Below are 27,494 nucleotides of genomic sequence, written 5' to 3' on the forward strand. Positions count from 1 at the left end.
AGACAGCCTTGAATCAGGACATACCTGAAACCTTCCCTTTTTTCACTATCAATCTTTTCCACTCCTCTGCCTGTCTATGAGTCTCTGCCAAAATACAAGTGACGGTGGCTGACTCCCTTTCTAAATATAGCAAGCTATTGAATAAATAGCTTTTGCTTTTCTCATTTGGTTGGTCATCATTTATTTCCACATATTGGACCTAGTAATTCTACAAAGAACTAATTTCCAAACCCTCTTTAAAAGATATTGGTTGGGTTTCCCTGGTGGCACAGTGGTTAAGAATACGCCTGCCAACGCAGCGGTCACAGGTTCGAGCCCTGGTCCGGGAAGATCCCACGTGCCGCGGAGCAACTAAGCCCGTGTGCCACAACGACTGAGCCTGTGCTCTACAGGCCGCGAGCCACAACTACTGAGCCCATGTACCATAACTACTGAAGCCTGCACGCCTAGAGCCCATGCTCTACAAGAGAAGCCACTGCAATGAGAAGCCCGCGCACCGCAACGAGAAAGCCCATGCGCAGCAACGAAGACCCAACTCAGCCAAAGATAAATTAAAAATTTTTTAATCTTAAAAAAAGAGATATTGGTTAACATTGTTTCTAAAACAGTCATAAAGTTAGCAGAGAACATCTCTTTTACTTCATCTTAATAACCTAAATCTATATGCTCCAAGGCTCACCTTTAGGCAGAAGATATCCCTGGAATGGGCGCAGCCTCCTGCCCACCTGAGCAGTGGAGTGTCGAAGCGGGCGGGTGGAGACCGCGGGAGCGGCTCCCTCGCTCAGGCGGACCTCCGAATGGGAACTACAATTCCCAGTGGCCCCTGCAGACCGCTGGCCGCGGCCACGATGCGCCTGCGCAGTGGCGGGGGCTCCGGCTGTGTGGTTCCCGCCCTTTCTCGCGGAGGCCTCCCTGGGTTGAGTTCCGCGCTTCATGGAGGCGTTTGACCCCGCCGAGCTGCCCGAGCTGCTTAAACTTTATTACCGGAGGCTCTTTCCCTACGCCCAGTACTATCGCTGGCTCAACTATGGCGGAGGTGATGGAGGCGGGGAGCGGGGTGGGAAGTGGGTTGGGAGGGGAACGTGAGGAGGTTTCAGGAGGGTACCTTGGAATGAAAATATGAAGCGCCTCCTGTGCGCCAGGCGTTGTGCCGGGCACCGTCTTGCGTTATCCTGAGCCCTCCCCCTCACCTCTGAGGTGTAAATGGGCCGAGAGAGGTTGTAATGACCAGCCTACCGCTACGCATTGTAAGGCAGAGCCGCTGCGCCTATCACTCCTTGGTCAGACTCAAGTGGTCGGACTCACTTTCGGTTCGGTGTTTATCTGCAGCCAAGGGGGGGGTTACCGGGTCGTAGCATGAAGCTGCAGAGGCGTGATCAGCTCAGGGACAGAGGGGCATCTCCTAAAAGAGGAGAGGTACTTAACTCTTCCCAGGAATTTACTAGTGCCCACCGAGGAAAAAGAGGTGGTATTACATATTGAAAATATTTCTGCATCTTTTTCCTCATTTTTACTTTTCCCTATTAGCTGCGGGATGGTAAACCCCTTCAAATTAGGAACTAGTTCTTGTCTTTTTTTTTTTTTTAACATGTAACACAGTGCTGAGCACAGAGGACTCATTAAAAATATTTTCTCTGGGGTGTGCTCAGAGCAGGGGGTCTGAAGAAATGGCTCATGTGTTTACGACACACCCAACAGGAATTAGGGTTCATTGTGACAAGGGGCACAAAACTTGTGGCCTTCCTATGAACAGATACCCAACACGTATCCCCCCTTCACCTGCACGTGGCTGCTGGGCAGGACCAGTGGGACAGGGCTCAGTACTGGGAGGAAAGCTACAGTATTCAGTGGGGGAGTTTGCCACGTGGAGCCTGCCCGGTCCACCTGTGGCTGGGCCATGAGTGGTGTTAATAGGCATAAAGGCTTTGAACTCCTCTATTCAAGGAAAAAAGAAAAATAGATTCCGTGTATATGCCATTCTGGAAAAGGCAAAACAATGGAGACAATAAAAAGATCAGTGGTTGCCAGGAGTTTGCGGGGGAGGGGAGATGAATACATAGGATACAGAAGTTTTTATGAGCGGTGAAAATACTTTGTATGACATTATAATGATTTTATGTCATCATACTATTGTCCAAACCCGTAGAATGTGCAACACTATTCACTTCATAAAGCAAACCCTAAGATGAACTAGGGACTTCGGTGATTATGATGTGTCAGTGCAGTTCAGCCTTAATTTTTTAAAAAAGGTCTTAAAAAGAATTAACACTCAGGGTAGACGTTTTTGGCAAAACCTTTGTTTCACTTCTATATATGTATACACATTATATATGTGTTTGTTGGACTGTGATGTAAAATGTGCTTTTTAGAATAAAAAAGTTTGCAGGTTACTGTAGTTATACTGGCAAATAAAAGCACAAATTAAAAAGAAAAAAATATATATCTTCTCATTGGTTAATGTTTTAATGCTCTGAGCTGGGTAAAGTACCAAATTAACTTTTAAAGTGTACATTTATTTTGCAGTGGTAAAGAATTACTTTCAACACCGTGAATTTTCCTTCACATTGAAAGATGATATTTACATTCGTTACCAATCCTTCAACAACCAGAGTGATCTGGAAAAGGAGATGCAGAAAATGAATCCGTACAAGATTGATATAGGCGCGGTATATTCCCACAGAGTAAGAAATGGGTTTTTTATGTAGTTTGTTGTTTTTTAAACCAAGAATGGATTGGTGCCCCTAGCATTTTGAGATAAATTTTTAGAGCTTATTTTAGTTGAAGAGCCACAGATTGTCCTTTGATGCTTTACATTACTGACTGGAAATAGTTTGGAAGTGAATTGGTTGTATTCTCACTAGAACAAAAAAAAGAGTATCTGGCTAAAAGACTAGGAAGTCAGCGTGGTTGAGCACAGAGGGCATTGGAGAGAATCATTCTTGATTTCTCTATTTCTCTCACACCTGTATCTGTTTCACTAGGAAATCTCTTTAGCTCTGCCATAATAATATCTAAAATCCAACCACTGCTACTAGTGCTGCTACCATCATCATCTCCATCTCTAATCTAAACTACTGTAAAAACTTTCTAACACTTTGCTCCTGTAGACTCTAGACTCGATTCTCAACACAGCAGCCAGAAGGATCCTTTTAAAACAAGATTGTTATGATTCCTCTGCTCAAAACCATTCTCCAGTGGCTCCCCATTTCACTCCAAGTAAGAGCCCCTCTCTCCTGCTCAGTCACTCCTCACCTGCCACACTGGCCTGTGCTCAAGCAGTTTCCACTGCCTAGAACCCATTTCCCCAAATATCTTATTGGTTCATTCCCTCACCTCCTTCAAGTCCTTACTCAGTGAGGCGTCTGCAGCCTGCCATACCTCCTACCTGCTCACCTCACTGATACATTCTAAGTGCCTAGAATAGTGCTAGGCAGAGAGTACACCGTAATTATCTGCGGAATGAATAAACATACCAAAATTGTCCTCCTTCCTCTCCTTAAAAATACACACATGGTGGGGAAAATATACACATGAAATAATAGCGTTTGTATGGAGCTTTTTCATATGTTGTATAGCTTGTTTTTCATATCAATCCTTACTATTCTTTTTTTTAATATAAATTTATTTTGTTTATATTTATTTTTGGCTGTGTTGGGTCTTCGTTGCTGTGTGCAGGCTTTCTCTAGTTGCGGCGAGCGGGGGTTACTCTTCGTTGCAGTGCGTGGGCTTCTCATTGCAGTGTCCTCTCATTGCGGAGCATGGGCTCTAGGTGCGCAGGCTTCAGTAGTTGTGGCCCTTGGGCTCAGTAGTTGTGGCTCACGGGCTCAGCCACTCTGCAACATGTGGGATCTTCCCGGACCAGGGCTCGAACCCACGTCCCCTGCATCGGCAGGCAGACTCCCAACCACTGTGCCACCAGGGAAGCGCCCTCGTTATTCTTTTTACAAAGGAGAACTTCAATAATTTGCCCTAGGTCACACAATTTCTAAATGAGGGAGATGGGACCTGAATCCAGGTTTTCTGACTCTAAATCCCAGGGGAAGGGGAGAAGAAGAGGTAAGATAAGGCAGGCAGGGAAAATGCTTTGGAACAGTTTACTCCTCTTCAGAGGTGGAGATTAAAATTGAAGTCTCGTGCTTCCCTGGTGGCGCAGTGGTTGAGAGTCCACCTGCGGATGCAGGGGACACGGGTTCATGCCCCGGTCCAGGAAGATCCCACATGCTGTGGAGCGGCTGGGCCCGTGAGCCATGGCCGCTGAGCCTGCGCGTCCAGAGCCTATGCTCCGCAGCGGGAGAGGCCACAGCAGTGAGAGGCCCGCGTATCGCAAAAAAAAAAAACAAAAAATTGAAGTCTCCGTAGAAGGGTCAAGTTGTCACTCTACTCCTTCTCCCTAGCACAGAAGGGTGGGGGGCATAGTGTCATTTTTTTAATTGGACCAAGACAGAGGCATCTGTACACCTTTTTTGTGTGTTTTGTTTGTGATTTTTATCAGTTATATATGCGTGTAAGTTTACAGAATCAACTACTATTAATTAGGCTTTTTTTTTTTAAGGTCTCCTACTTTTCCCCCTAGTTTTTGCTCCCCAGAGGCAAGCATTTTCTTTTTGCTGATTGTTAAGGTATTTGCCTCCTTGTCTCTAAATAACATGATTATATTTCTTCTGTTTTTCCATTTTAAGCATTATCTACTGACCTTCCATTCTGGCAGATGAGAGTTTAGGGTTTTTTTAGTCTCACCCCCTACCCTCACCACACAGAGAACCTTCCTATTACCACATGCTCTTAGTATGTTTGTTAAAAATTAGGATTAGATCACTAATTCAACCCCAAACTGCTAATTATATAAATCTCCCAATGTATTCAGATCCATCAAGTATTTTGTCAGTTTCATCCTGAAGAAATTTCTCCTGCAGCCTTCTTAACTCCTCCTCTCTAAGCCTGACGGGTAAATATGAACTTGTAATCACCCTGGTTTCCTTTCACCTCTCTCCTGTGATCCATGTTGCCTAGATCCTATGTTCTCTTTTTGGTTTACTCCCTTGTTTTGGTGGAGCACATCCTCCAGGAGCTTCCTAAGAAAAGGTACATGGAAGACAAAATATTTCATACCTTCTGTATCTGGAAAATGTCTTCATTCTATCTTTATGCTTAACTAATGATTGAGTTTGTAAATCATCTTCCCTCAGAATTTTGAATACATTGCTACATTATCTTCGAGCTTCCAATGTTGCTGTTAAGAAGACTAATGCCATTCTGATTCCTGTTCCATTGTGTTGGACCTGGAAACTCTTAGGATTTTCTTTTTAAAAAAAAAAATTTATTTCTTTAATGTTGTACCTATTTTATTTATTTTTGGCTGCATTGAGTCTTCGTTGCTGTGTGCGGGCTTTCTCTAGTTGCGGCAAGCGGGGTCTACTCTGCATTGCGGTGCGCGGGCTTCTCATTGAGGTGGCTTCTCTTGTTGTGGAGCACGGGCTCTAGGCACGTGGGCTTCAGTAGTTGTGGTGCACGGGCTGTGGGATCTTCCCTCACTAGGGCTCGAATACGTGTCCCCTGCATTGGCAGGTGGATTCTTAACCACTGTGCCACCAGGGAAGCCCCGCTCTTAGGATTTTCTACCTATCCCCTCTGTCCCTAATGGTGTACATCTTTTTTCATCTATTGCGCTAGATACCTGATGGACACATATGATCATGAGCTCATATCCTTCAATCCTGGGAAATTTTCCTTTTTTTTTTTTCTTTAATAGATCTTTATTGGAGTATAATTGCTTCACAATATTGTGTTAGTTTCTGTTATACAAAAAAGTGAATCAGCCATATGCATACATATGTCCCCATATCCCCTCCCTCTTGAGCCTCCCTTTCCCACCCCTCTAGGTCTTCGCAAAGCACCGAGCTGATCTCTCTGTGCTATGCTACTGCTTCCCACTAACTAACTATTTTACATTCGATAGTGTATATATGTCAGTGCTACTCTCACTTTGCCCCAGCTTCCCCCTCCTACCCTGTGTCCTCAAGTCCATTCTCTATGTCTACATCTTTATTCCTGCCCTGCAACTAGGTTCATCAGTACCATTTTTTTTTTTTTTAGATTCCATATATATGCGTTAGCATATGGTATTTGTTTTTCTCTTTCTGACTTACTTCACTCTGTATGACAGACTCTAGGTCCATCCACCTGACTACAAATAACTCAATTTCATTTCTTTTTATGACTGAGTAATATTCCATTTTGTATATGTGCCACATCTTCTTTAGCCATTCATCTGTCGATGTACATTTAGGTTGGTTCCAAGTCCTGGCTATTGTAAATAGTGCTGCAGTGAACATTGTGGTACATGTCTCTTTTTGAATTATGGTTTTCTCAGGGTATATGCCCAGTAGTGGGATCGCTGGGTTGTATGGTAGTTCTATTTTTAGTTTTTTAAGGAACCTCCATACTGTTTTCCATAGTGGTTGTATCAATTTACGTTCCCACCATCAGTGCAGGAGGTTTCCCTTTTCACCACACCCTTTCCAGCATTTATTGTTTCTAGATTTTTTGATAATGGCCATTCTGACCCTTTTTATTTTTTTAATTTAATTTTTAGTTTTATTGATCTTTGTTATTGTTTTCTTTGTTTCTATTTCATTTATTTCTGCTCTGATCTTTATGATTTCTTTCCTTCTACTAACTTTGTGTTTTGTTTGTTCTTTCTCTAGTTCCTTTAGGTGTAAGGTTAGATTGTTTGTTTGAGATGTTTGTTGTTTCTTGAGTAGGATTGTATTGCTATAAACTTCCCTCTTAGAACTGCTTTTGCTGCATCCCATAGGTTTTGGATCATCGTGTTTTCATTATCATTTGTCTCTAGGTATTTTTTTATTTCCTCTTTGATTTCTTCAGTGATCTCTTGGTTATTTAGTAACGTATTGTTTAGCCTCCATGTGTTTGTGTTTTTTACGTTTTTTTCCCTGTAATTAATATCTAGTCTCAGAGCATTGTGGTCAGAAAAGATGCTTGATGTGATTTCAATTTTCTTAAATTTACTGAGGCTTGATTTGTGACCCAAGATGTGATCTATCCTGGAGAATGTTCTGTGCGCACTTGAGAAGAAAATGTAATCTGCTGTTTGGATAGACTGTCCTATAAATATCAATTAAATCTATCTGGTCTATTGTGTCATTTAAAGCTTGTGTTTCCTTATTAATTTTCTGTCGGAATGATCTGTCCATCGGTGTAAGTGAGGTGTTAAAGTCCCCCACTATTATTGTGTTACTGTTGATTTCCTCTTTTATAGCTGTTAGCAGTTGCCTTATGTATTGAGGTACTCCTATGTTGGGTGCATATATATTTATAATTGTTACATCTTCTTCTTGGATTGATCCCTTGATCATTATGTAGTGTCCTTCCTCGTCTCTTGTAACAGTCTTTATTTTAAAGTCTATTTTATCTGATATGAGTATTGCTACTCCAGCTTTCTTTTGATTTCCATTTGCATGGAATATCTTTTTCCATCCCCTCACTTTCAGTCTGTATGTGTCCCTAGGTCTGAAGTGGGTCTCTTGTAGACAGCATATATATGGGTCTTGTTTTTGTATCCATTCAGTGAGCCTGTGTCTTTTGGTTGGAGCATTTAATCCATTTACGTTTAAGGTAATTATTGATATGTATGTTCCTATTACCATTTTCTTAATTGCTTTGGGTTTGTTATTGTAAGTCCTTTTCTTCTCTTGTGTTTCCCAGTTAGAGAAGTTCCTTTAGCATTTGTTGTAGAGCTGGTTTGGTGGTGCTGAATTCTCTTAGCTTTTGCTTGTCTGTAAAGCTTTTGATTTCTCCATCAAATCTGAATGAGATCCTTGCCGGGTAGAGTAATCTTGGTTGTAGGATTTTCCCTTTCATTACTTTAAATATGTCATGCCACTCCCTTCTCCCTTCTGGCTGAGAGTTTCTGCTGAGAAATCAGCTGTTAACCTTATGAGAGTTGTATGTTATTTGTCATTTTTTCCTTGCTGCTTTCAATAATTTTTCTTTGTCTTTAATTTCTGCCAATTTGATTACTATGTGTCTCGGCGTGTTTCTCCTTGGGTTTATCTCTGTGCTTCCTGGACTTGGGTGGCTATTTCCTTTCCCATGTTAGGGAAGTTTTCGACTATAATCTCTTCAGGTATTTTCTTGGGTCCTTTCTCTCTCTCCTCTCCTTCTGGGACTCCTATAATGCGAATGTTGTTGCGTTTAATGTCCCAGAGGTCCCTTAGGCTGTCTTCATTTCTTTTCATTCTTTTCTCTTTATTCTGTTCTGCAGCAGTGAATTCCACCATTCTGTCTTCCAGGTCACTTATCTGTTCTTCAGCCTCAGTAATTCTGCTATTGATTCCTTCTAGTGTATTTTTCATTTCAGTTATTGTATTGTTCATCTCTGTTTGTTCTTTAATTCTTCTAGGTCTTTGTTAAACATTTATTGCATCTTCTCGATCTTTGCCTCCATTCTTTTTCCAATGTCCTGGATCATCTTCACTATCATTATTCTGAATTCTTTTTCTGGAAGGTTGCCTATCTCCACTTCATTTAATTGTTTTTCTGAGGTTTTATGTTGTTCCTTCATCTGATACATAGCCCTCTGCCTTTCATCTTTTCTGTGAATGTGGTTTTTGTTCCTCAGGCTGCAGGATTATAGTTCTTATTGCTTCTTCGGTCTGCCCTCTTGTCTGACCCTTTTTATTTTTAATATAATTTTTCCTACCTATTTTCTCCGGTCTCTAGAATTCCTAAAGGCGATTTTATGTCTTAGACTGGTCTTCTAATTCTTTTTTTCTTCCTTTTTTTTTTTTTTTTTTGCAGTACGCAGGCCTCTCACTGTTGTGGCCTCTCCCATTGTGGAGCACAGCCTCCGGACACGCAGGCTCAGCGGCCATGGCTCATGGGCCCAGCCGCTCTGTGGCATGTGGGATCTTCCTGGACCGGGGCACGAACCCGTGTCCCCTGCATCAGCAGGCGGACTCTCAACCACTGCGCCACCCGGGAAGCCCTTTCTTCCTATTTTTTAGTCTCCTTTTTCTCTACTTTCTGGGCAATTTCCTTAAAAGTTTTTCATTTCTGCTATTATATTTTCATTTCCAAGAACTTTTTTTTAGGACATCCTGTACTTTTTTCATTGATACATCTTCTCTCACTGAGGATATCAATGATAGTTTTTAAAATTTTTTTCTGTTCCACAGGCTCTTTTCTCTAAAGGTGCATTTTTTTCTGTTTTTTTTCACTCTTTCATATCAGAGGTTTTCCTCATATGTCTGGTAGTTTCTTGCTTGTTGCTTATATTTAAGAATAGAGTACTAAAAAGCTGATTGGAGACTCTGTATACATGGCTGAGATTTCTTTACTACAGAGTGATCTGGCTGGGCTGTTTTATTGGGGCGAATCTCTGATGTCAATTTCTCTAGATCTTTACTAGAATGAAAACTCCAGTTGATGACTGATCTATTCCTAGAGCCCAATAACAGTGCCTGGCACACTTGGACAGAGTCTTCAGAAAGGAATCTTCCCATCTCCTGCCTGGGGTGTTAGTGGAAGGGTACAGAGGAGAGGGCTGGGTTTCAGCATTCCCCATGTAAAGGTCTAATTAATCCTCTGAATATCTGTACAACACATCCTTCTTCAACTGTGCCTGTTGTCCCCTCCCCAGCCCAGAGACCCTCTGTTTTACACTCTGCAGATAATAATTCAGGTATCTTTGCCAAGGAAATGGAAGCACAGTCACCTAGCTCCACGGAGTAAGTTTAGCACTATGGGGAACTAACTGCTTCATAAGTAGATTTTAAATCAATCCTCTTGTTTTTAATCTCACCTCCAGAGATGCCTGTTGTCACCTATTCCTGAGACTTTTGGGGATTCTGAGGTGTAAATTGGGTTCCTTCTTATCCTTCAGTGAGAGCTGAAGATTCAGTTTTTTGGTTCTCCTTATAAAAATTGTGGTGGTATTGTCTCCTCTCTGGTTCTTTTTTTTTTTTTTTTCCAGGACACCTCTTTATTGTGTTAGAAAATGTTGGTTACAATAGTTTCTCTAGACATGGAAGGCAACACTGTCCCCAGACCCAGGGGGACCAGAAATTTTATAGCATCAGACGAAAGCCAGGGCAGGAAGCCAGAGCCTACTGAGGACAGAGCTGGACTTAAGACCAGAATACTTTCTTCCCCCTGCTCCTTACCCGAGCCCAGGGTTCTTGCCCCAGCTTCAGCTGTCCAGACATCATCCTTCACCCCAAGATCCTCCTAGCTACCACAATTCAACAAAGGTGCAGTTGGGGAACTTCAGGGTAGGAGTACAGGCTGTGCCCCTAGCCCCGTGGCCTTTGCTCACCCTGAGGTACCCAGTGCCCGTCCCTCAGCCAGCTGTGCCTCCTGGGGAGGGGCCTGGTCATGCAGGTCAGGCAGGGAAAGGGGCTGCTCAGGTCAGCACCAGGCCCCTCTCTGGTTCTTTTTTAAAAGACTTACGCCAATGAACTTACTTATAAAACAGATATACAATCACAGGGACTTCACTGGCGGTCCAGTGGTTAAGACTGCACGCTTCCAACGCAGGGGATGCGGATTTGATCCCTGGTCGGGGAACTAAGATTCCATATGCCGTGGGGCGCAGCCAAAAAAAAAAAAAGGAAATAGAGTCATAGATGTAGAAAACAAACTTATGGATACCAGGGGGGGAAGGAGGGGAGAGGGATAAATTGGGAGGTCGGAATTGACATATACACACTACTACATATAAAAGATAACTAATAAGGACCTACTGTATAGCACAGGGAACTCTCTACTCAATACTCTGTAATGACCTATATAGGAAAAGAATCTAAAGAGTGGATAGGGACTTCCCTGGTGGCCCAGTGGTTAAGACTCTGCACTTCCACTGCAGGGGGTTCGAGTTCCATCCCTGGTCAGGGAACTAAGATCCTGCATGCCAAAAAATAAATAAATAAATAGAAAAAAAAGAGTGAATAGGGGCTTCCATGGTGCGCAGTCGTTGAAAATCCGCCTGACAATGCAGGGGACACGGTTTCAATCCCTGGTCCAGGAAGATCCCACATGCCGTGGAGCAACTAAGCCTGTGCGCCACAACTACTGAACCTGTGCTCTAGAGCCCTTGAGTCACAACTACTGAGCCTGCGAGCTGCAACTACTGAAGCCCATGCGCCTAGAGCCCATGCTCCACAATGAGAGAAGCCACCACTATAAGAAACCTGTGCACTGCAACGAAGAGTAGCCCTGGTGACGCAGTGGTTGAGAGTCTGCCTGCTGATGCAGGGGACACGGGTTCATGCCCCGGTCCGGGAAGATCCCACATGCCGCAGAGCAGCTGGGCCCGTGAGCCATGGCCGCTGAGCCTGCGCGTCCGGAGCCTGTGCCCCACAATGGGAGAGACCACAACAGTGAGGGGCCAGCGTACCGCCAAAACAAAAGAAAAAAGGAGTAGCCCCCACTCGCCACAGCTAGAGGAAGCCCTCACACAGCAACGAAGACCCAACACAGCCAAAAATAAATAAATAATTTTTTTTTTAATGGATATATGTATATTTAAAACTGATTCACTTTGCTGTACAGCAGAAACTAACACAACATTTTAAATCAACTATACTTCAATAAGAATTAAAAAGTAAGTGAATGAATAAAAGACTTGTGCCTTTCTTTAAAAAAAAAAAAAAGGGCTTCCCTGGTGGCACAGTGGTTGAGAGTCCCCCTGCCAATGCAGGGGACACGGGTTCGTGCCCCGGTTTGGGAAGATCCCACGTGCCGCAGAGCGGCTGGGCCCGTGAGCCATAGCCGCTGAGCCTGCGCGTCCGGAGCCTGTGCTCCGCAACAGGAGAGGCCACAACAGTGAGAGGCCCTCATATCGCAAAAAACAAAAAACAAAACAAAAAAAATTTATTTTTGCACAGGTTTAGAGGAAGCCAAATAAGTATTTGTATTCAGTCCACCTTCTTTACCAGGTAGTCCATCGCCTCAAAGGAGATTACTTACAGCTTAAACCAGACTAATTGAGAGATCTTTTTGAATTATTGAAAATTTTTAAATACATTTCTGTTACTTATATGTCCAGTAACAATTAAAGGTCCTTAAAACACCTTGCAATAGGGCATTAATTATTTGTATGTACTTTTCCTTATCAGAAACCTAAAAACTCATTGTTACGATTTCTATTGATCAACAAATGTTTATTATACAATGTCATATATATCAATTATATCTCAATGGAACTAGAAAAAAAATATGGTAACATGTATTTATCACATCTTGTTTTAAGTAGATGAAAGTTACACTGTCATCAATTCTGGATGTATAGGATCGAGTCAGTGAGCTTCAACTGACATAGACTTGGCATTATATGGTTTCTTCACTTCTCTTTGGCCACTTTTTCTGTGTGGGTAGAAAATAAGCATATCTGGCAGCATGGCAGCTGTTACAGAAACTGATTGTTATTTTGTACTTGTAGCCCAATCAACACAATACAGTGAAGCTGGGAGCTTTCCAGGCTCAGGAAAAAGAACTGGTGTTTGACATTGACATGACAGACTACGATGATGTGAGGAGATGTTGTAGGTGAGTTCCACGTGTTTTGATGGTAGGTGGGTGGTATCACTGACAATGAGTAATGATGATTCTGCTCCAGTTCTGCAGACATATGTTCTAAGTGCTGGACCCTCATGACAATGGCCATACACATCATTGACCGAGCATTGAAGGGCAAGTATTAACAGTATCTGAGTGGGGTCAAATGCGAGAATCTGTTTTCCTCTGAATATTAACCTGTCTATACCATTTTATAGTCAAGTCTCATAAATTCCTAACATGTTTCTTTGAAACATATGGTAGGGAAAATAAAAGATTAGAATAAAGTTGTAGTTAAAACTTTGATAAAGCTATTTATCAAATCATTTAATTTTTTCCCAGTTCAATCTATTGAGCAACTTTTGCAAGCTAGGTACTGTGCTAGATGAGGGAACTATGAAAGATAACAATTCTTACTTCAGGTAGGTTATGCAGTCTAAGGAGGAAACAAGAAAATTCAGGATTACATATGCATTAATATGCACGGGATGCTGTGGGGGTATAGAACAGCAGGAGTGCATACAGGAATGGGAAGAGATTAGATGAGAAAAGGCTTCCTAGAAGAGGTGATGATGAGGATGATAATGATAATAGCTAACTCTTATATAGGGGGCTTATGGTACCAGGCACTGTTCCAAACATTTTAAATTTATTAACTCTTAATATCCCTAGACTGGGTCTTTAGAGATAAATGGCAGTTGGTCAGGGAGAGAAATGGAAGTACTGGGGCATGAAGACATTCTTAGCAGAGAGACCAGGATAGGTAAAGAACTGAAGGCAAGAGCATGGGGGCATGGGAAACTATTGGGTTGGCCAAAAAGTTCATTCGGGGTTTTCTGTAAGAGGTTACAAAAGACCCGAACGAACTTTTTGGCCAACCCAATACAAATAATGTACAGTTGACCCTTGAACAACAAGGGTTTGAACAGCGCATGTCCACTTATACAGATTTTTTTTCAATAGTAAATTCTACAGTACTCTATGATCTGTAGTTGGTTAAATCTGCAGATGTGGAACCGCAAACACAGAGGAACTGATGCAGAGGAACTGTTTCTACGGAGGGCCTACTATAAGTTGTACATGGATTTTCGACTGGGGAGCGTTGGCACGCCAATCCCCACTTTGTTCAAGGGTCAACTAATATAGTTAAGATGAGTACATGTGGATAAGAGGTTAAAAAAATGAAGCTAAAGAAGTAAGCAAGAACCAGGAATTCATAGATTTGTTTTAAAACCTATTTTTTCCCCCCTCGTCAGAGGACTTTGGATTTAAACATCGTCTCTGGGTATATTCTGGAAGGAGAGGTGTTCATTGCTGGGTCTGTGATGAATCAGTTAGAAAACTGTCCTCTGCAGTACGTTCTGGGATAGTTGAATATTTGAGTGTTGTAAAGGTAAGGTCTTCTTAATGATATTTACATTTCTTTGTTTATTAGATATGACCAAGCCTGGTATGTTTTGTAAGAAAATTAAACTATCTTTTAAGAATTTGTATTTCAGAGGAGATGATTTTACCAGGAGATCAATTAAAATCATAGTAGCTACATTTTTTAAGATGCTTCATATTTTGCTGTTAAGCATCCTCCTTTGTGGCATAAGGAAGATTAGTTGACTTTTCTGGTTCAAGTATGTCAAGTAAAGTTAACCCAGAAAGTTACATGTATTGAGACTGTATAAAATGTCATCCAAGGTTCTATACTTTGACAGAATTTAATCAATATCTTTAGAACACGTTAAAGAAAGTTTTAATTATTTCATTTATGTTACATAATATACACGAAGTGTTTTTGTGATGGTTTGTTTTTCAGGGTGGTCAAGATGTTAAAAAGAAAGTTCACCTAAGTGAAAAAATTCATCCTTTTGTCAGGTCTGTTGGAAAAGACTCCATGAAGTTTAAGTTGTGTCTGATTTACCTGCATGTGCTTTTAGAATTACCTGATTAATTTTCTCTGCTGGGGTAGCATTTTACAATAATAATAGCTAGAGTTAATTGAGTGTCTATTTTATACGCTCCAGTATTCATGATAGGTGCTTCACAAATATTCTCATTGGTCTTCACAACAACCTCATTAGATACATGATGGTATCTCCATTTATAGATGAGAGAAGTGAGATTTGGAGAGATTGTATAATTTGCTTGGCTTCACACAAGTAATTATTAAATTCAGGATTCATGTCCTGGTCTGCTTGATTCCACTGAATTCACTACTTCTCCAGGATAATGGAAAGAGGATTTGCATTAGGAGTAGGAATCCCTATTCTGCCAGTTTAATACAACCTTGATAAATTTTAGAGCCTCTGTTTCTTATCAGTATAGGGAGAACAATGTCTGCTCCATCTATCTCACAGAGTTGTGGCAAAGATAAAATGAAACAGTAGAGGGACTTCCCTGGCGGTCCAGTGGTTAAGACTCTGTGCTTCCACTGCAGGGGGCACGGGTAAATAAATAAACAGTAGATGTGAAGTCTATTTTCAAACTGCTAAGCACTATATAAGTGTTGAGATGTTAAAGCAAGCAATTCAGAGTAGAAACTATAGACTGTATCCCACATCCTACTACTGATGTATTATTATGCTGTCCTGACTTGGTTGCTTTCCACCCTTGTTACAAACTAATGATGCTATTACCTTCTAAATCGTGGAGTTTAAAAAGTAAACATTTCTTGAATATCTAATCTAAACCAAGTATTATGCTAGGTTCTTTCCCCTTAGAGTGTCTCATTTAACTCTTATAACCCTGTGAAGAGATGTAATTCCAGTTTCATCTAGTTAAGTTTTAGAAATTCAGTGAAAATAAGTACTAGCCTTCCAAGTGGACAAAAGCCATGTGGCATATGTGTTGCTAATAACTTTGTTATTGTTATTCCTACAGAAAATCTATAAACATAATAAAAAAATACTTTGAAGACTATGCCTTGGTTGATCAAGATATTCTTGAGAATAAAGAAAGCTGGGATAAGATTTTAGCCCTTGTTCCTGAAAATATCCTTTCCCAAGACCATTTCTATGTGAGCTACTTGTATTGATCTATGATATTATAAATGTGTTCTGCCTACATATTCTCATATGTTTGTAAGTCTAATGTTTTTACACAAAACATCTCCTGTGTTTCTGCGTTTTTTAATCTCTCGTCTGGAATACAATAAGAAGCGAGGCCGTTTTTTTTTTTTTTTTTGCGAGGCCGTTTTGTAAATAAATTTACTCATTTTGAAAGTTGATCCTCCTAAAATTAATGACTACTTAAAGCATGTGGGATCATCCTCAAAATATGTACAGACCAGGGACCGGTTTTACTATAGTTATTTTGGCATTCTTTGTTATATCTAATATAGTTTAACAAGGGAATTTCTCTAAGGATATGTGTTTAATATTTGCATTTTAGAAAACAATAATTACTTTCTATGTGAACTTTAGATATCCTTGTGGTAATACATACTGAAAATAAGTTTTTCGTTGATGTGCCCTAAATGAGTGTGTTCCTTAATGACCCATCACCAATGCATGATGAACTTCAACAAAGCTTCCAAAAGCATCACAATTCACTTCAGCGCTGGGAGCATTTGAAGAAAGCAGCCAGCAGATGTCAGGTATATTCCATTGAAATCTGTATTACAAATACAATAATGCAATTTTTAATTAAATTCTGATTGTTTTGCTTACTAAGTTAAAGATGTTTGAAGATCACTTTTTAACCACTTCAAAGAAATCCTCAAAAATTCCTACTGATCCTCATACTGGATTTGCATCTACTTTTAGAATAACAGCAAAAATGACAAATGTGGACCCTGGCTTGAGTGGGAGATCATGCTCCAGTACTGTTTTCCACGACTGGATATCAATGTTAGCAAAGGAATCAATCATTTACTGAAGAGCCCTTTTAGTGTTCATCCTAAAACAGGTACTATGTAAAGAAAGTAAGGAAAATAAAAGAAAAATCAAAGTTATTTTTTGTTTTAGAAAGCATATCACTGGGTGTGAATGTCTGAAATAGTAAAGGTTGAAGACTTGTTCTGTCAGCTAATGCCCGCGTTCACTGACTTTTCAACTGTTGATTAGTAGCTGCCTGATGAGTTTCCACTATGTAAATAATTTTTAGTTGGGTTTCTGAGGTTCATTGTTAGAAGTAGAGTTGGAGAGGAACTTAGAAATCACAGAACAATAGCTCTCATTGTACAGATGAGAAAACAGTGGCCCAGGAGGTTAAAGTGACTTGTCCACAGTCTTAAAACAAATTGTGGGGAACACCCTGGTGGTCCAGTGGTGAGGACTTGGCGCTTTCACTCATGGGGCCCAGGTTTGATCCCTGGTCAGGGAACTAAGATCCTGCAAGCCTCGCAGTGCAGCCAGCAACTTTGTTCACTTTGTTATAAAGCAGAAACTAACACACCATTGCACAGAAACTAACACACCACTGCGCCACCAGGGAAGTCCCATAAATAATTTTTTTTTAAAAATACTCCCAAATTGCCTTGTTTCCTTTAATAATCTACAGTGACTCTGTAGTGTATACATTTATACAGCCCCTTTTCAGACCTGCCAACACATAGGTGTCTTCAATTTCAGCAAATAACTCAAGGTAATGAAATGAACTATTTCCATCTATTCTGTTCCATTTTGAGGACTCTAAATTTGAGACTGTTGTACTTAAATATAGGAGGATATAGGGAAGAGGAAGATAGAAATAAAAGTAGAAATAACAGCAACTAGGTAATAGCTTAACAGTCTTTCACATCTATTTTTTGGTGTTTTGTTAAGAGAAATAAAAGACACACCTAGGGCTTTCCTGGTGGCGCAGTGGTTGAGAGTCCGCCTGCCGATGCAGGGGACACGGGTTCGTACCCCGGTCTGGGAAGATCCCACATGCCGCAGAGTGGCTGAGCCCGTGAGCCATGGCCGCTGAGCCTGCGCGTCCAGAGCCTGTGCTCCGCAACGGGAGAGCCCCGAGTACCGAAAAAAAAAAAAAAGGACACACCTAATGTGCCTAAATACTGTTCTTAACAGATGAGTCTAACCCTCTTTCTAAGCCTTAGATTAAAATTTTAGCCAAAAATAACTCATAGGAGACAGCTTATAATGATCTGTATTCCAGTCTTCAGTTTATAACTTCTGATTCTCACAGGTCGCATTTCTGTGCCTATTGATTTACAGAAAGTGGATCAGTTTGATCCATTTACTGTTCCAACCATAAGGTATGTTCCAGATTACTGATCACTCATTTTTTGTTTGTGATTGTTCTAAATGTGACGTATGTTGGATTAGATCCCTTCAAGAGAGGCAGCTTCTCTGAGGCTGTATGATGAAGCCCTAGCAGAGCAACATTTCCTAGTGAGTTCCATAGAACACAAGTTTTTCAGCTGCTATTATGCAAAAAAAGAGTTCAAATAAGTTTGGGAAATGCTGACTTAAGCAGATTAAAAGTTATTTACTGCAAAATTTCCTGGTCTTTAATATGCTAATGTGCATGGAAAACTCCAAGAAGAGATTATCGTTTTTAGAATATCCCAAATTTAGTTGGCCACACAATTTTTTCACAGAAAATCTTGTGAGATTCATGTGCTTTCATACACTGGGTAATGTTGACCAAGAACCAACTTTAAAATTATCTTATTCTACTATCTGTAGTTCCATTTGCCATGAATTGGATGTTATTTCCACTAAAGAAGAAGAAAAAGAGAATGGAGCTGAATCTGATATCAAACATAGAACCAGAGGTAGGTTAATATATTGAAGTCTCACTTTAACATAATCTTTCTATATAGACATCTTTCTGTGACTCCAGTAATTAACTCGCCTTGGATTCAGACCAGAATAGATCAATGTTTATCCTGAAACCAGCTCAGTAACAAACAATATTATAGCAATGTTTCTGTCCTTCATAAATTGCCCAGATGGTGCTGTTGAATCCAATTTGAGTCAACAAATATTCACAAGTAACATCTGAATGCCAGGATCTATATTGTAAGTTTAAATTGTCAGTTGGTTTTGATAGTTGTTTGAATCTCACAGTCTTTTTTTTTTTTATATACAGCAGGTTCTTATTAGTTATCCATTTTATACATATTAGTGTATATATGTCAATCCCAATCTCCCAATTCATCCCACAACCACCACCACCCCCCGCCACTTTCCCCCCTTGGTGTCCATACGTTTGTTCTCTACATCTGTGTCTCTATTTCTGCCCTGCACACCAGTTCATCTGTACCATTTTTCTAGGTTCCACATATATGCATTAATATACGATATTTGTTTTTCTCTTTCTGACTTACTTCACTCTGTATGACAGTCTCTAGATCCATCCATGTCTCTACAAATGACCCAATTCCATTTCTTTTATGGCTGAGTAATATTCCATTGTATATATGTACCACGTCTTCTTTATCTATTTATCTGTCGATGGGCATTTAGGTTGCTTCCATGACCTGGCTATTGTAAATAGTGTTGCAATGAACATTGGGGTGCATGTGTCTTTTTGAATTATAGTTTTCTCTGGGTATATGCCCAGTAGTGAATCTCACAGTCTTATATTCAACAACTATTTATTTAACAACTACTATATATGCAATATTTTGTTCTCTACTTTGTCTTTATATCTAGATGAGTGTTCTGTTAAATACATGTCTAAACTGTGATTGAATTGTATATTCAAGAATTTGAAGGAGCTGGGAATATAAAACTTCCTGTTAGTGAAAGTCAAATCATCTTATACCAATACCCAAGAGACACTACAGCAGTAGAGTCCAATAGCACTTTCTGTGATGATGGAAATGTTATACATGGCCCAAATGGTAATCACTAGCCATATGTGGCTTTTGAGCACTTGAAATGTGAGAAACTGGATTTTTAATTTTATTTAACTTTAAATAGCCTCATGTGGCTAGTGACTACTGTAATGGGCAGTGCAGATTTCTCATCTCTGACCTTTTTAGTCAAATGTTGCTACCCTTTTTTCAGATTCCAAGTTCAAATATCACTTCATATATTCTAGCTCTAACTTAATACGTAAACAAGTACATTCCACCATCATTATTTGTAGAATGATTACAAGCATTCTGTTTAAAATATTGGAAAAAAGTCTCCAACATAAATAAACTGGAAAAAAGAACTCAGGGAAAACAGACAATGCAAGGAACAAAGGAAACCTTTTTTGTTTGTTTTGTTTTGTTTTTTGTGGTACGTGGGCCTCTAACTGTTGTGGCCTCTCCCGTTGTGAAGCACAGGCTCTGGACACTCAGGCTCAGCGGCCATGGCTCACGGGCCCAGCCGCTCCACAGCATGTGGGATCTTCCCGGACCGGGGCACGAACCCATGTCCCCTGCATCGGCAGGCGGACTCTCAACCACTGTGCCACCAGGGAAGCCCAGGAAACCTTTTTTAAAAAAAATGATATCTGGTCTTCCCTGGTGGTGTGGTGGTTAAGAATCTGCCTGCCAGTGCAGGGACGTGGGTTCAAGCCCTGGTCCGGGAAGATCCCACATGCCACGGAGCAACTAAGCCCATGCATCACAACTACTGAGCCTGTGCTCTAGAGCCTGTGGGCCACGGCTGCTGAGCCTGCGTACCACATCTATTGAAGCCTGCGCACCTAGGACCCTGCGCAACTAGGGCCCACGCACAGCAATGAAAACCCAACACAGCCAAAAATAAAAATAAATATAATAAATAAATTTATATTAAAAAGAAAAACGATATCCTCAGAGAATAAGAGAAGATAGTGTATCCATGAAACAAGACCAAAACGCTATGAAAAAGAAACACTCAGAGAATAAGAAAGAGATCTTAAAAATCAGAAAAATCACCATTTGAATAAAAAATTCAATGGAAGGGCTGGAAGAGAAAAGTTGAGATTTCCCAGAAAGTAATACAAAAAAGACAAGTTAGTTGTTTTTTTAAGGAAAAGAAAGATAAAATTAAAGACTGGTTCAGGAGGTCTAATATCTGACAGAAAAAGAATAAATAAAACAGGGAGGAAAAAATTGTCAAAATTATGTAGGACAACATCCCAGAAATGAGCCCTTTGTTGAAAGGGCTCAGCATAATAAGAATGATGTGCCTACACCAAGGCACATCATTTTGAAATTTAACACTGAGAATTAAGAGAAGATCTTAAGAGCTTTCAGACCCCTTCCTACTATCCCTCCCCAACAAAAAAGCCATAGAGCTAGGAAGAATGGCCTTAGATTTCTAAGTAACAATGGAAGTATTCATTTTTAGAAGTGAATGCTAGGAAAGAAAAAAGTAGTTGCCATTCAAGAAGATGGAAAGGTCAGAATTACGGCAGGAGGCTGCTATTTTTTTCCACTATTAACCTGTTAGGACTATTTTACTTTTTTTAACCAAGTGCATATATTACTGTAACACAACTTTTTAAATTAATATTATCTCTTTGTGGACATCTTTTTCCTTTGTTCAGAGGTTTTGAGCAAGCAAGTTTTGGCTCCCTATAAGGAGAAGCTTTGTAATAAATACAAGTGTTCAAACATAAACTGCACTGCCTATCATTTCAAGTATTCATAAAGGCTAATAGCCATCAGTAAATCAGGGATGCTCTAGAGGTAGTGGGAGGCTGGAATAGGTGATATGTAAGTTCCTTATTATTTCTTTAGTTTCTGTGATTGTAAGCTTTTGTCCACTTTCAGATTAGTACCATTTGCTCCTTCCCTTCTACTTCTCAAATCCTGGAATGTTCTCCACTCTCCTTTCTATCTAATTAAATCTTTTTTCTAAGACCTAGTTCATAGCCACCTCAGTCAACTTTGATTGGTCAATTCCTTTTTTCTTTTTTTTTAAAAATTAATTTTATTTATTTATTTTTGGCTGTGTTGGGCCTTCGTTGCTGCGTGCGGTGTTTCTCTAGCTGCGGCGAGCAGGGGCTACTCTTCATAGAGGTGCACAGGCTTCTCATTGTAGTGGCTTCTCGTTGCGGTGCACAGGCTCTAGGCGCGTGGGCTTCAGTATTTGTGGCACGCAGGTTCAGTAGTTGTGGCGCACAGGCTTTGTTGCTCCGCAACATGTGGGATGTTCCTGGACCAGGGCTTGAACCCATGTCCCCTGCGTTGGCAGGTGGATTCTCAACCACTGCACCCCCAGGGAAGCTCTGGTCAATTCTTTGGACTCATACTTATCCATATGCCTGTTTGGCCTTTAATTATATATTGTTTTCTATCACTACATATAGGAGTTGTTTTTCCAGTTCATTCCAAAACTTCTTGAGGGAATTCCCTGGCAGTGCAGTGGTTAAGACTACGAGCTTCCACTGGGCCCCAGGTTCCATCCCTGGTCGGGGAACTAAGATCCTGCAAGCCACACAGCATGGCCCAAATAAATAAATTTTTAAAAATAAAAACTTCTTGGGCTTCCCTGGTGGCACAGTGGTTGAGAGTCTGCCTGCTGATGCAGGGGATATGGGTTCGTGCCCCGGTCTGAGAAGATCCCACATGCCGCGGAGCGGCTGGGCCCGTGAGCCATGGTTGCTGATCCTGCACATCCGGAGCCTGTGCTCCGCAATGGGAGAGGCCACAACAGTGAGAGGCCCGCGTACCGCAAAGAAAAAATAATAATAATAAAAAATAAAAACTTCTTGAGACTAAGTAGTATGGCTTATACATTTTTATAATTTAGCATAGTACTCAATATATTGTATAATAGGCAGTTGTAAATATTTGTTTAATTTGTAAGTATTTGTTTAATAATTATATGAAGAGCTTATTATATATTCCGCAATGGTGAAACAAATATAGAGGCCTTCATCCAAGGAGCTTACAATCTTGAATTAAAGGTTCAAAGTACAATGTGGTTGAACCCAAACTAAATTGATTCTTTGGTATAAGTTTATTTATCTTAAGAAAATTTATATATTAAAAATTTAGAACAAAATTATAATCTACTTTCATAATTGCCACAATTGAGATATTCATCCTTAATACTCTCATCAAGATTCCTTTTCCAGTCCCAAGTAAGTCAGATAACATTTACTAAAAAAATTTTTAAGTATAGTTTCTTTTTTATGTTTTGTTTTAAGATTTTTTGTTTGTTTAATTTTTTGGCCACGTGGCATGTGGGATCTTAGTTCCCCAACCAGGGATCAAACCTACACCCCCTGCAGTGGAAGCATGTAGTCTTAACCACTGGACCAAGGGCAAAGTCCCTAGTTTCTTTTTTTACTCTTTCCGGTAAACTATTATGAGGACTCTTAATTCCATGCAGACAAAATCCAAATCTCATTTTGATCTCAATTAGATTTTTGCCTCCTTTGGGTATTAATTATAGATTGTTTAATTAAATGGATGATTAAGATTCTGTATTCAAAATTTTATGTACATTTTTAAGACTGTTTTATAGATCAAAGAATACCTGTACTTAATGCATGTGACTATCAACTTCTGATTGTTTTCAGAAGGCATGGCCCTGACTTCACATTTTTAATGTTTTGCTCTGTTGGTAAAACTATTTATTATTAAAGCCACAATTTCTAAAGGAAGGAATGTTTGATGGGACTTAACACACAGCAGTAGATGATGCTATGACTGACTGCTAGAGTAGATGTGTACACGTGGTTTGGATGTTTTAGAGCAGCACTGTCTAATACATTAGCCACATGTGGCTATTAGCCACAGATTTTTTTAATTTTAATTAATTTAAACTTAAAAACTGATAATCGATTCAATTATTGGAGAACTTTTAAGTATGTTTGGAAAAATTAGTTATATGAGCTTTTTTATCTATATATTTTATAATTTAAATCTAGATCAAGTATTTCCAATGATAATATAGTATCTAAATTGAGATGTACTTTAAGTACCAAATTCTAGATTTCAAAGAAGTGTGAAAGAATGTAAAATATTTCAGTCTTTATCACATGTTGAAATGATATTTTAGATGAAATGATATTTTAGATATAATGGGCTAACTAAAATACATTATTAAAATTAATTTCACCTTTTTAATATGGCTACTAGAATGTTTTAAATTACACATTTCTTATTATATTTCTATTGGACAGCGCTATTCTAGAGAATTTTTACAAGAAACTTATACTTTCATGTTATTCTTGCTGCCAAAATGCTAATTATAATTCATGGTCTTCATAATTTAGATTACAAGAAGACCAGTCTAGGTCCTTTTGTAAAAGTTTTTGAGCAGTTTCTTGAAAACCTGGATAAATCTCGAAAAGGAGAACTTCTCAAGAAGAGTGGTAAGATTCTATACCTTTCCCTTATAGCTATTTAGGTCTTAGTACAGGTAGTTTAAAACATCCAGCAAGTGAACAATTTTTAGAGCTGTAATCTTTCTCCTCTCAAAAAAAGTTACTAGTTTATCACTATCCTTAGTATTTTGAAAACTGGGGTCCCTTAATTCAATTCAGCACACACTCATTTTAACACCTTCTATGTGTCAGGTACTATGAGGGAAACAAAAATGAATTATACAAAGATGAATTCCACATGATGGCTCCCCGCCCTTAAGGAGTACTAACTGGTACAAAACAAAGAAGTACAAAATGCTAAGAGATCTCATCTGATTGAGAGAACCTGAGAAGATTTTATATGAAAAGGGTGGTATTTGAACCCTATTTTAGTGAGCTGCTGTACGAATTCTAATCCCCAATGCTAATATATCATACCTTGAGGTATAAGTAGGATTTCCGCAAGCAGAGATTTGATGAGGTAAAGGTACAGGAGTGGAAAAAGGAGACAGGTTGTTCATTCTTGAAGGAACTGCAGGAACAAAGGCATAGAAGCAGGAAAGCATCAAGTCACTCTAGAGGCCATCAAGTAGTACAGCTTATCTGGTAAAAGATGCATCAGGAAGTGATGGGAGAGAAATCCGAAGAAGCAGACTGAAGCCAGAGTACAGATGGCCTCGAATTCCAGTCTTGGGAGTTTGAGCTTAATTCAGATGGGACAGGGAAGCTATTAAAGGTTTTTGAGAAGGGGAATGCCATGATTTGTAGTTTTATCTATAATAGAAAGATAAATCTAGCGACAGTATATCTGGGGAGAAGCAGGGGATAGACTAGAGCCCAAGAGATCAATTGAGCTATTAGTATTAGGACAGTAGAATTGGAGATCTCCAAAAAGTGCAAATACTGGAGCCATCCTTGAAACTTGGTAATGATTTTTTGGAAGTTGAAAGATCTAAGTAAAAGTGTCACAGAAGCCAAGGGAAAGGAAAGTTTCAAGAAGATTATCAAGTGTCAAATGCAGTAGAGAACTGATAAAATCCTGTTGGATATAAGAGCGAGAAGGAGGTGCTAGGAGGATAGCAGTGTCAAAGGAAGAGTTCTTTGAATAGGAGACGCCTGAGCATATGTGTAAGCCAAAAGGAAAAAAATCAACAGTGAATATTATTCAAGAGATTGATCGATACCATAGAAAACTGGCAGTGTTATAAAAATACAAACTCCCTTTCCACTTCATTTTTTAACAAAATGTGTGGTGGTTAAAAAGTAGTGCCTAAGATAATGCTCTAACTCATAGTAGCCACTCAAATATGTGCTTGTTGAATGAACAGTGATGACTCTGAACTTGGAAAGCCTCATTGAAGCTGCCATTCCAACTGGTCATATTAAGTCCTTTGTATTCTTGTTCTGTACTAGCTCAGCCTATAATGTTGGCTTCAGCAAATGTGAAAGCAAATCTTTATGCATGATGTGAATTTAATGGAAGCATTAAGCAAATCAGGATGTGAAATAAATGGGCTTTGTTTTGTTTTCCTTTACTATCCTTGATAAAAATCTGTTCTATTTTAGATTTACAAAAAGACTTCTGAAGATAACAACTCCCTTTTTACCAATGTGGATATCTTCTCCCTTCAACCAAGAATCAACTACTTCAAGAGCCATTTAATAAATATAGCAGAACTGTGTATGTGTCTTAATGCTCAAAGCAAAATTTTCTTTTCTTGAAAAATAATTATGTTGAAAAGATTCCTGAGACCACCAAAGGAGAATATTCAGGTTCCTGGAAGGAGCAATAATAGGAGGATATAAGTGGATTGCAGATTAATTTGTAAAATTTAATATTATAATTCTAAGATTTCTGATATAGGTACTCACTTCTACCAGTTGCCATATATGGAGGTAAGTGAGCAGTAATATGCCCAAGATTTTGATGTCAGTTCACCAGATTCAGCCTCCATATTTCTAGGTGAATGAGCATTTCGTTCTTAAGTCTTAGACACTTAAGTCAATTATACCTGGAGTGTGTATTCATTCACTCCCTAATTTTGCTTACTGATATTTTTATTGGTCAGGCCACACCCTGCTGCTTGTCTTTTAAAAAATTATTTTAAAATGAGCATCTACACCTACTAAAACTTTAGTTCAAAAAATACGAGTTACTATGTTACAATATTAGGGCCTAGTAGAGTATTTTTTACAACTGTTGGCAATTGTAGCTCCTAACTTCTTCCCTCAGAACAATTTTCTAAGCAATTTAGAAAAAATAACTTCACCAGCATAAAACCTTTTGTACTTGTCAAAACACTTGGACTCTCTATATCTCCAGACACTTAAATTTAATTTTAAAGGTTTCATTTCTTCTGTATTTGATTTCATGTGATAGATTCTGAAGTGTCAGATTTTTTTTGCCTGGTTTTACAACCAACCTAACAAAACAGTCATTCTGGTTTACATTCTGTCTTTTGAGAAACACTGAGAAGCAAGCTATCAGGCTGGTGCTTTCCGTGAGTTATGAAAATTTTCCTTCCTTTGCACTATCTATAACATTGTATTCTCCATTGCCACAGTCCGTTTTTTGTTTTTGATTTATATAAAACAGATTCTATAATACAGTCAACACACTGAAATGCCTTTCATTTCTTTCTCTTTTCTAATTTTTTAAGAAAAAATATTAAAGACTATTGTGTAAAATTCCTCATCTGAGCTTCTGTTTACTATGTATTGTTCAGTCTTTTTGGAAAACAGTGACTGGTCAATTAAAACTCCTGAATACAAAATTCCTAAAGACTTGGGACTCCTCTTGTGGTCCAGTGGCTGACTCTGTGCTCCCAATGTAGGGGACCCCAGTACCATCCCTGTTCAGGGAACAGGATGCCACATACTGCAGCTACAAGTTCACAGACCCAGCGCAGCCAAGTAAATAAAAAAATTTTTTTAATTACTAAAGATTCATTAGTCCATCCTAACTCAGAATGAGTAGAAAGACTGGTATTATGCTTTCAGCAAGAGATGTTTTAGGCTTCCAATATGTCTAGCATTAAAACATTTTAATGCTTTAATATTAGAGCCCTTGATAAAAACCGGTATAATTGCCCATAAAATAAATTACAGAATATATTGTGCTTGTGCAAAAGAGTGTTTGGTTCTTGAAGACAACAGAAACATAAAGACTTGACTTCCCTAGCTGATTTGCCTTCTCATCCATATATGAGAATTGTAGAAACAAAGGGCACAGAACTGGTGTCCGTCTGCAAACTTGCCCAGTTTATAAAGAAACCCAAAGAAAGAAAATACGTCCTTCCTTAGCTAATCATTAACAGAGTTAGAAAAGTCAGTGGGCTTGCTGGGAAAGAAAGGGGAATGGTCAAAATGTAGTTTTGTTTGTCTAAGGAGATGGTTGGCTATTGCTGGCCCTTCTGAAGGTAAATGGACTGCATTGACAAGTCTCCCAGATCACTATTAGGTAGAAATTCTATTAACAATTTTAACACTTTTTAAGTAATGTACATAATTTAACCTTCCTAACAATCCTATGAAGCAGCTTCTGTTATCCCCATTTCATAGATAAGGAAACTGAGGCATATATGTGTTAATTAAATTGCCGAAGGCCACCATTAGGTAACCTAGCTGAGATTCAAACAAAGGAGTCTGGCTTCAAAATCCATGTTCTTATTCACTCCATAATATTGTCACTCCTATCTAAAGAGAATTTCAGAATTTTTCATTCCTGGTAAACTCCA

General features: G+C 39.4%; 2 protein-coding genes and 1 non-coding gene across 4 annotated transcripts in view; 2 read left to right on the forward strand and 1 right to left on the reverse strand.

Moving 5' to 3' along the window:
• The window catches only part of LOC116761374 (17-beta-hydroxysteroid dehydrogenase type 6), a 34,325-nt gene extending 33,558 nt beyond the window's left edge, over nucleotides 1-767 (reverse strand). The window contains exon 1 of one of the 2 annotated variants that reach the window (XM_032647281.1): nucleotides 680-767. The gene's annotated coding sequence lies outside the window, so the exon portion shown is untranslated. The remainder of the gene's footprint in view (nucleotides 1-679) is intronic. The other variant, XM_032647279.1, reaches the window with a different exon arrangement.
• A 74-nt stretch (nucleotides 768-841) lies between these two features.
• Nucleotides 842-26,457, forward strand: PRIM1 (DNA primase subunit 1). Its single transcript, XM_032646699.1, has 13 exons — nucleotides 842-1,036; nucleotides 2,524-2,681; nucleotides 12,461-12,567; nucleotides 12,638-12,711; nucleotides 13,833-13,969; nucleotides 14,384-14,442; nucleotides 15,448-15,557; nucleotides 16,071-16,162; nucleotides 16,332-16,473; nucleotides 17,695-17,764; nucleotides 18,198-18,286; nucleotides 23,668-23,766; nucleotides 25,324-26,457. Exons 1-13 carry the CDS (start codon nucleotides 934-936, stop codon nucleotides 25,341-25,343), a joined length of 1,260 nt encoding a protein of 419 aa, XP_032502590.1. The 5' UTR covers nucleotides 842-933; the 3' UTR covers nucleotides 25,344-26,457.
• Nucleotides 1,637-1,766, forward strand: LOC116761421. The gene has a single exon (XR_004351989.1). It is a non-coding gene; the product is annotated as a small nucleolar RNA SNORA11 (small nucleolar RNA).
• Nucleotides 26,458-27,494: the final 1,037 nt, after the last annotated feature.

Source organism: Phocoena sinus, chromosome 10 (genome assembly GCF_008692025.1).
Source record: "Phocoena sinus isolate mPhoSin1 chromosome 10, mPhoSin1.pri, whole genome shotgun sequence".
In the NCBI taxonomy this organism is placed as follows: domain Eukaryota; kingdom Metazoa; phylum Chordata; class Mammalia; order Artiodactyla; family Phocoenidae; genus Phocoena; species Phocoena sinus.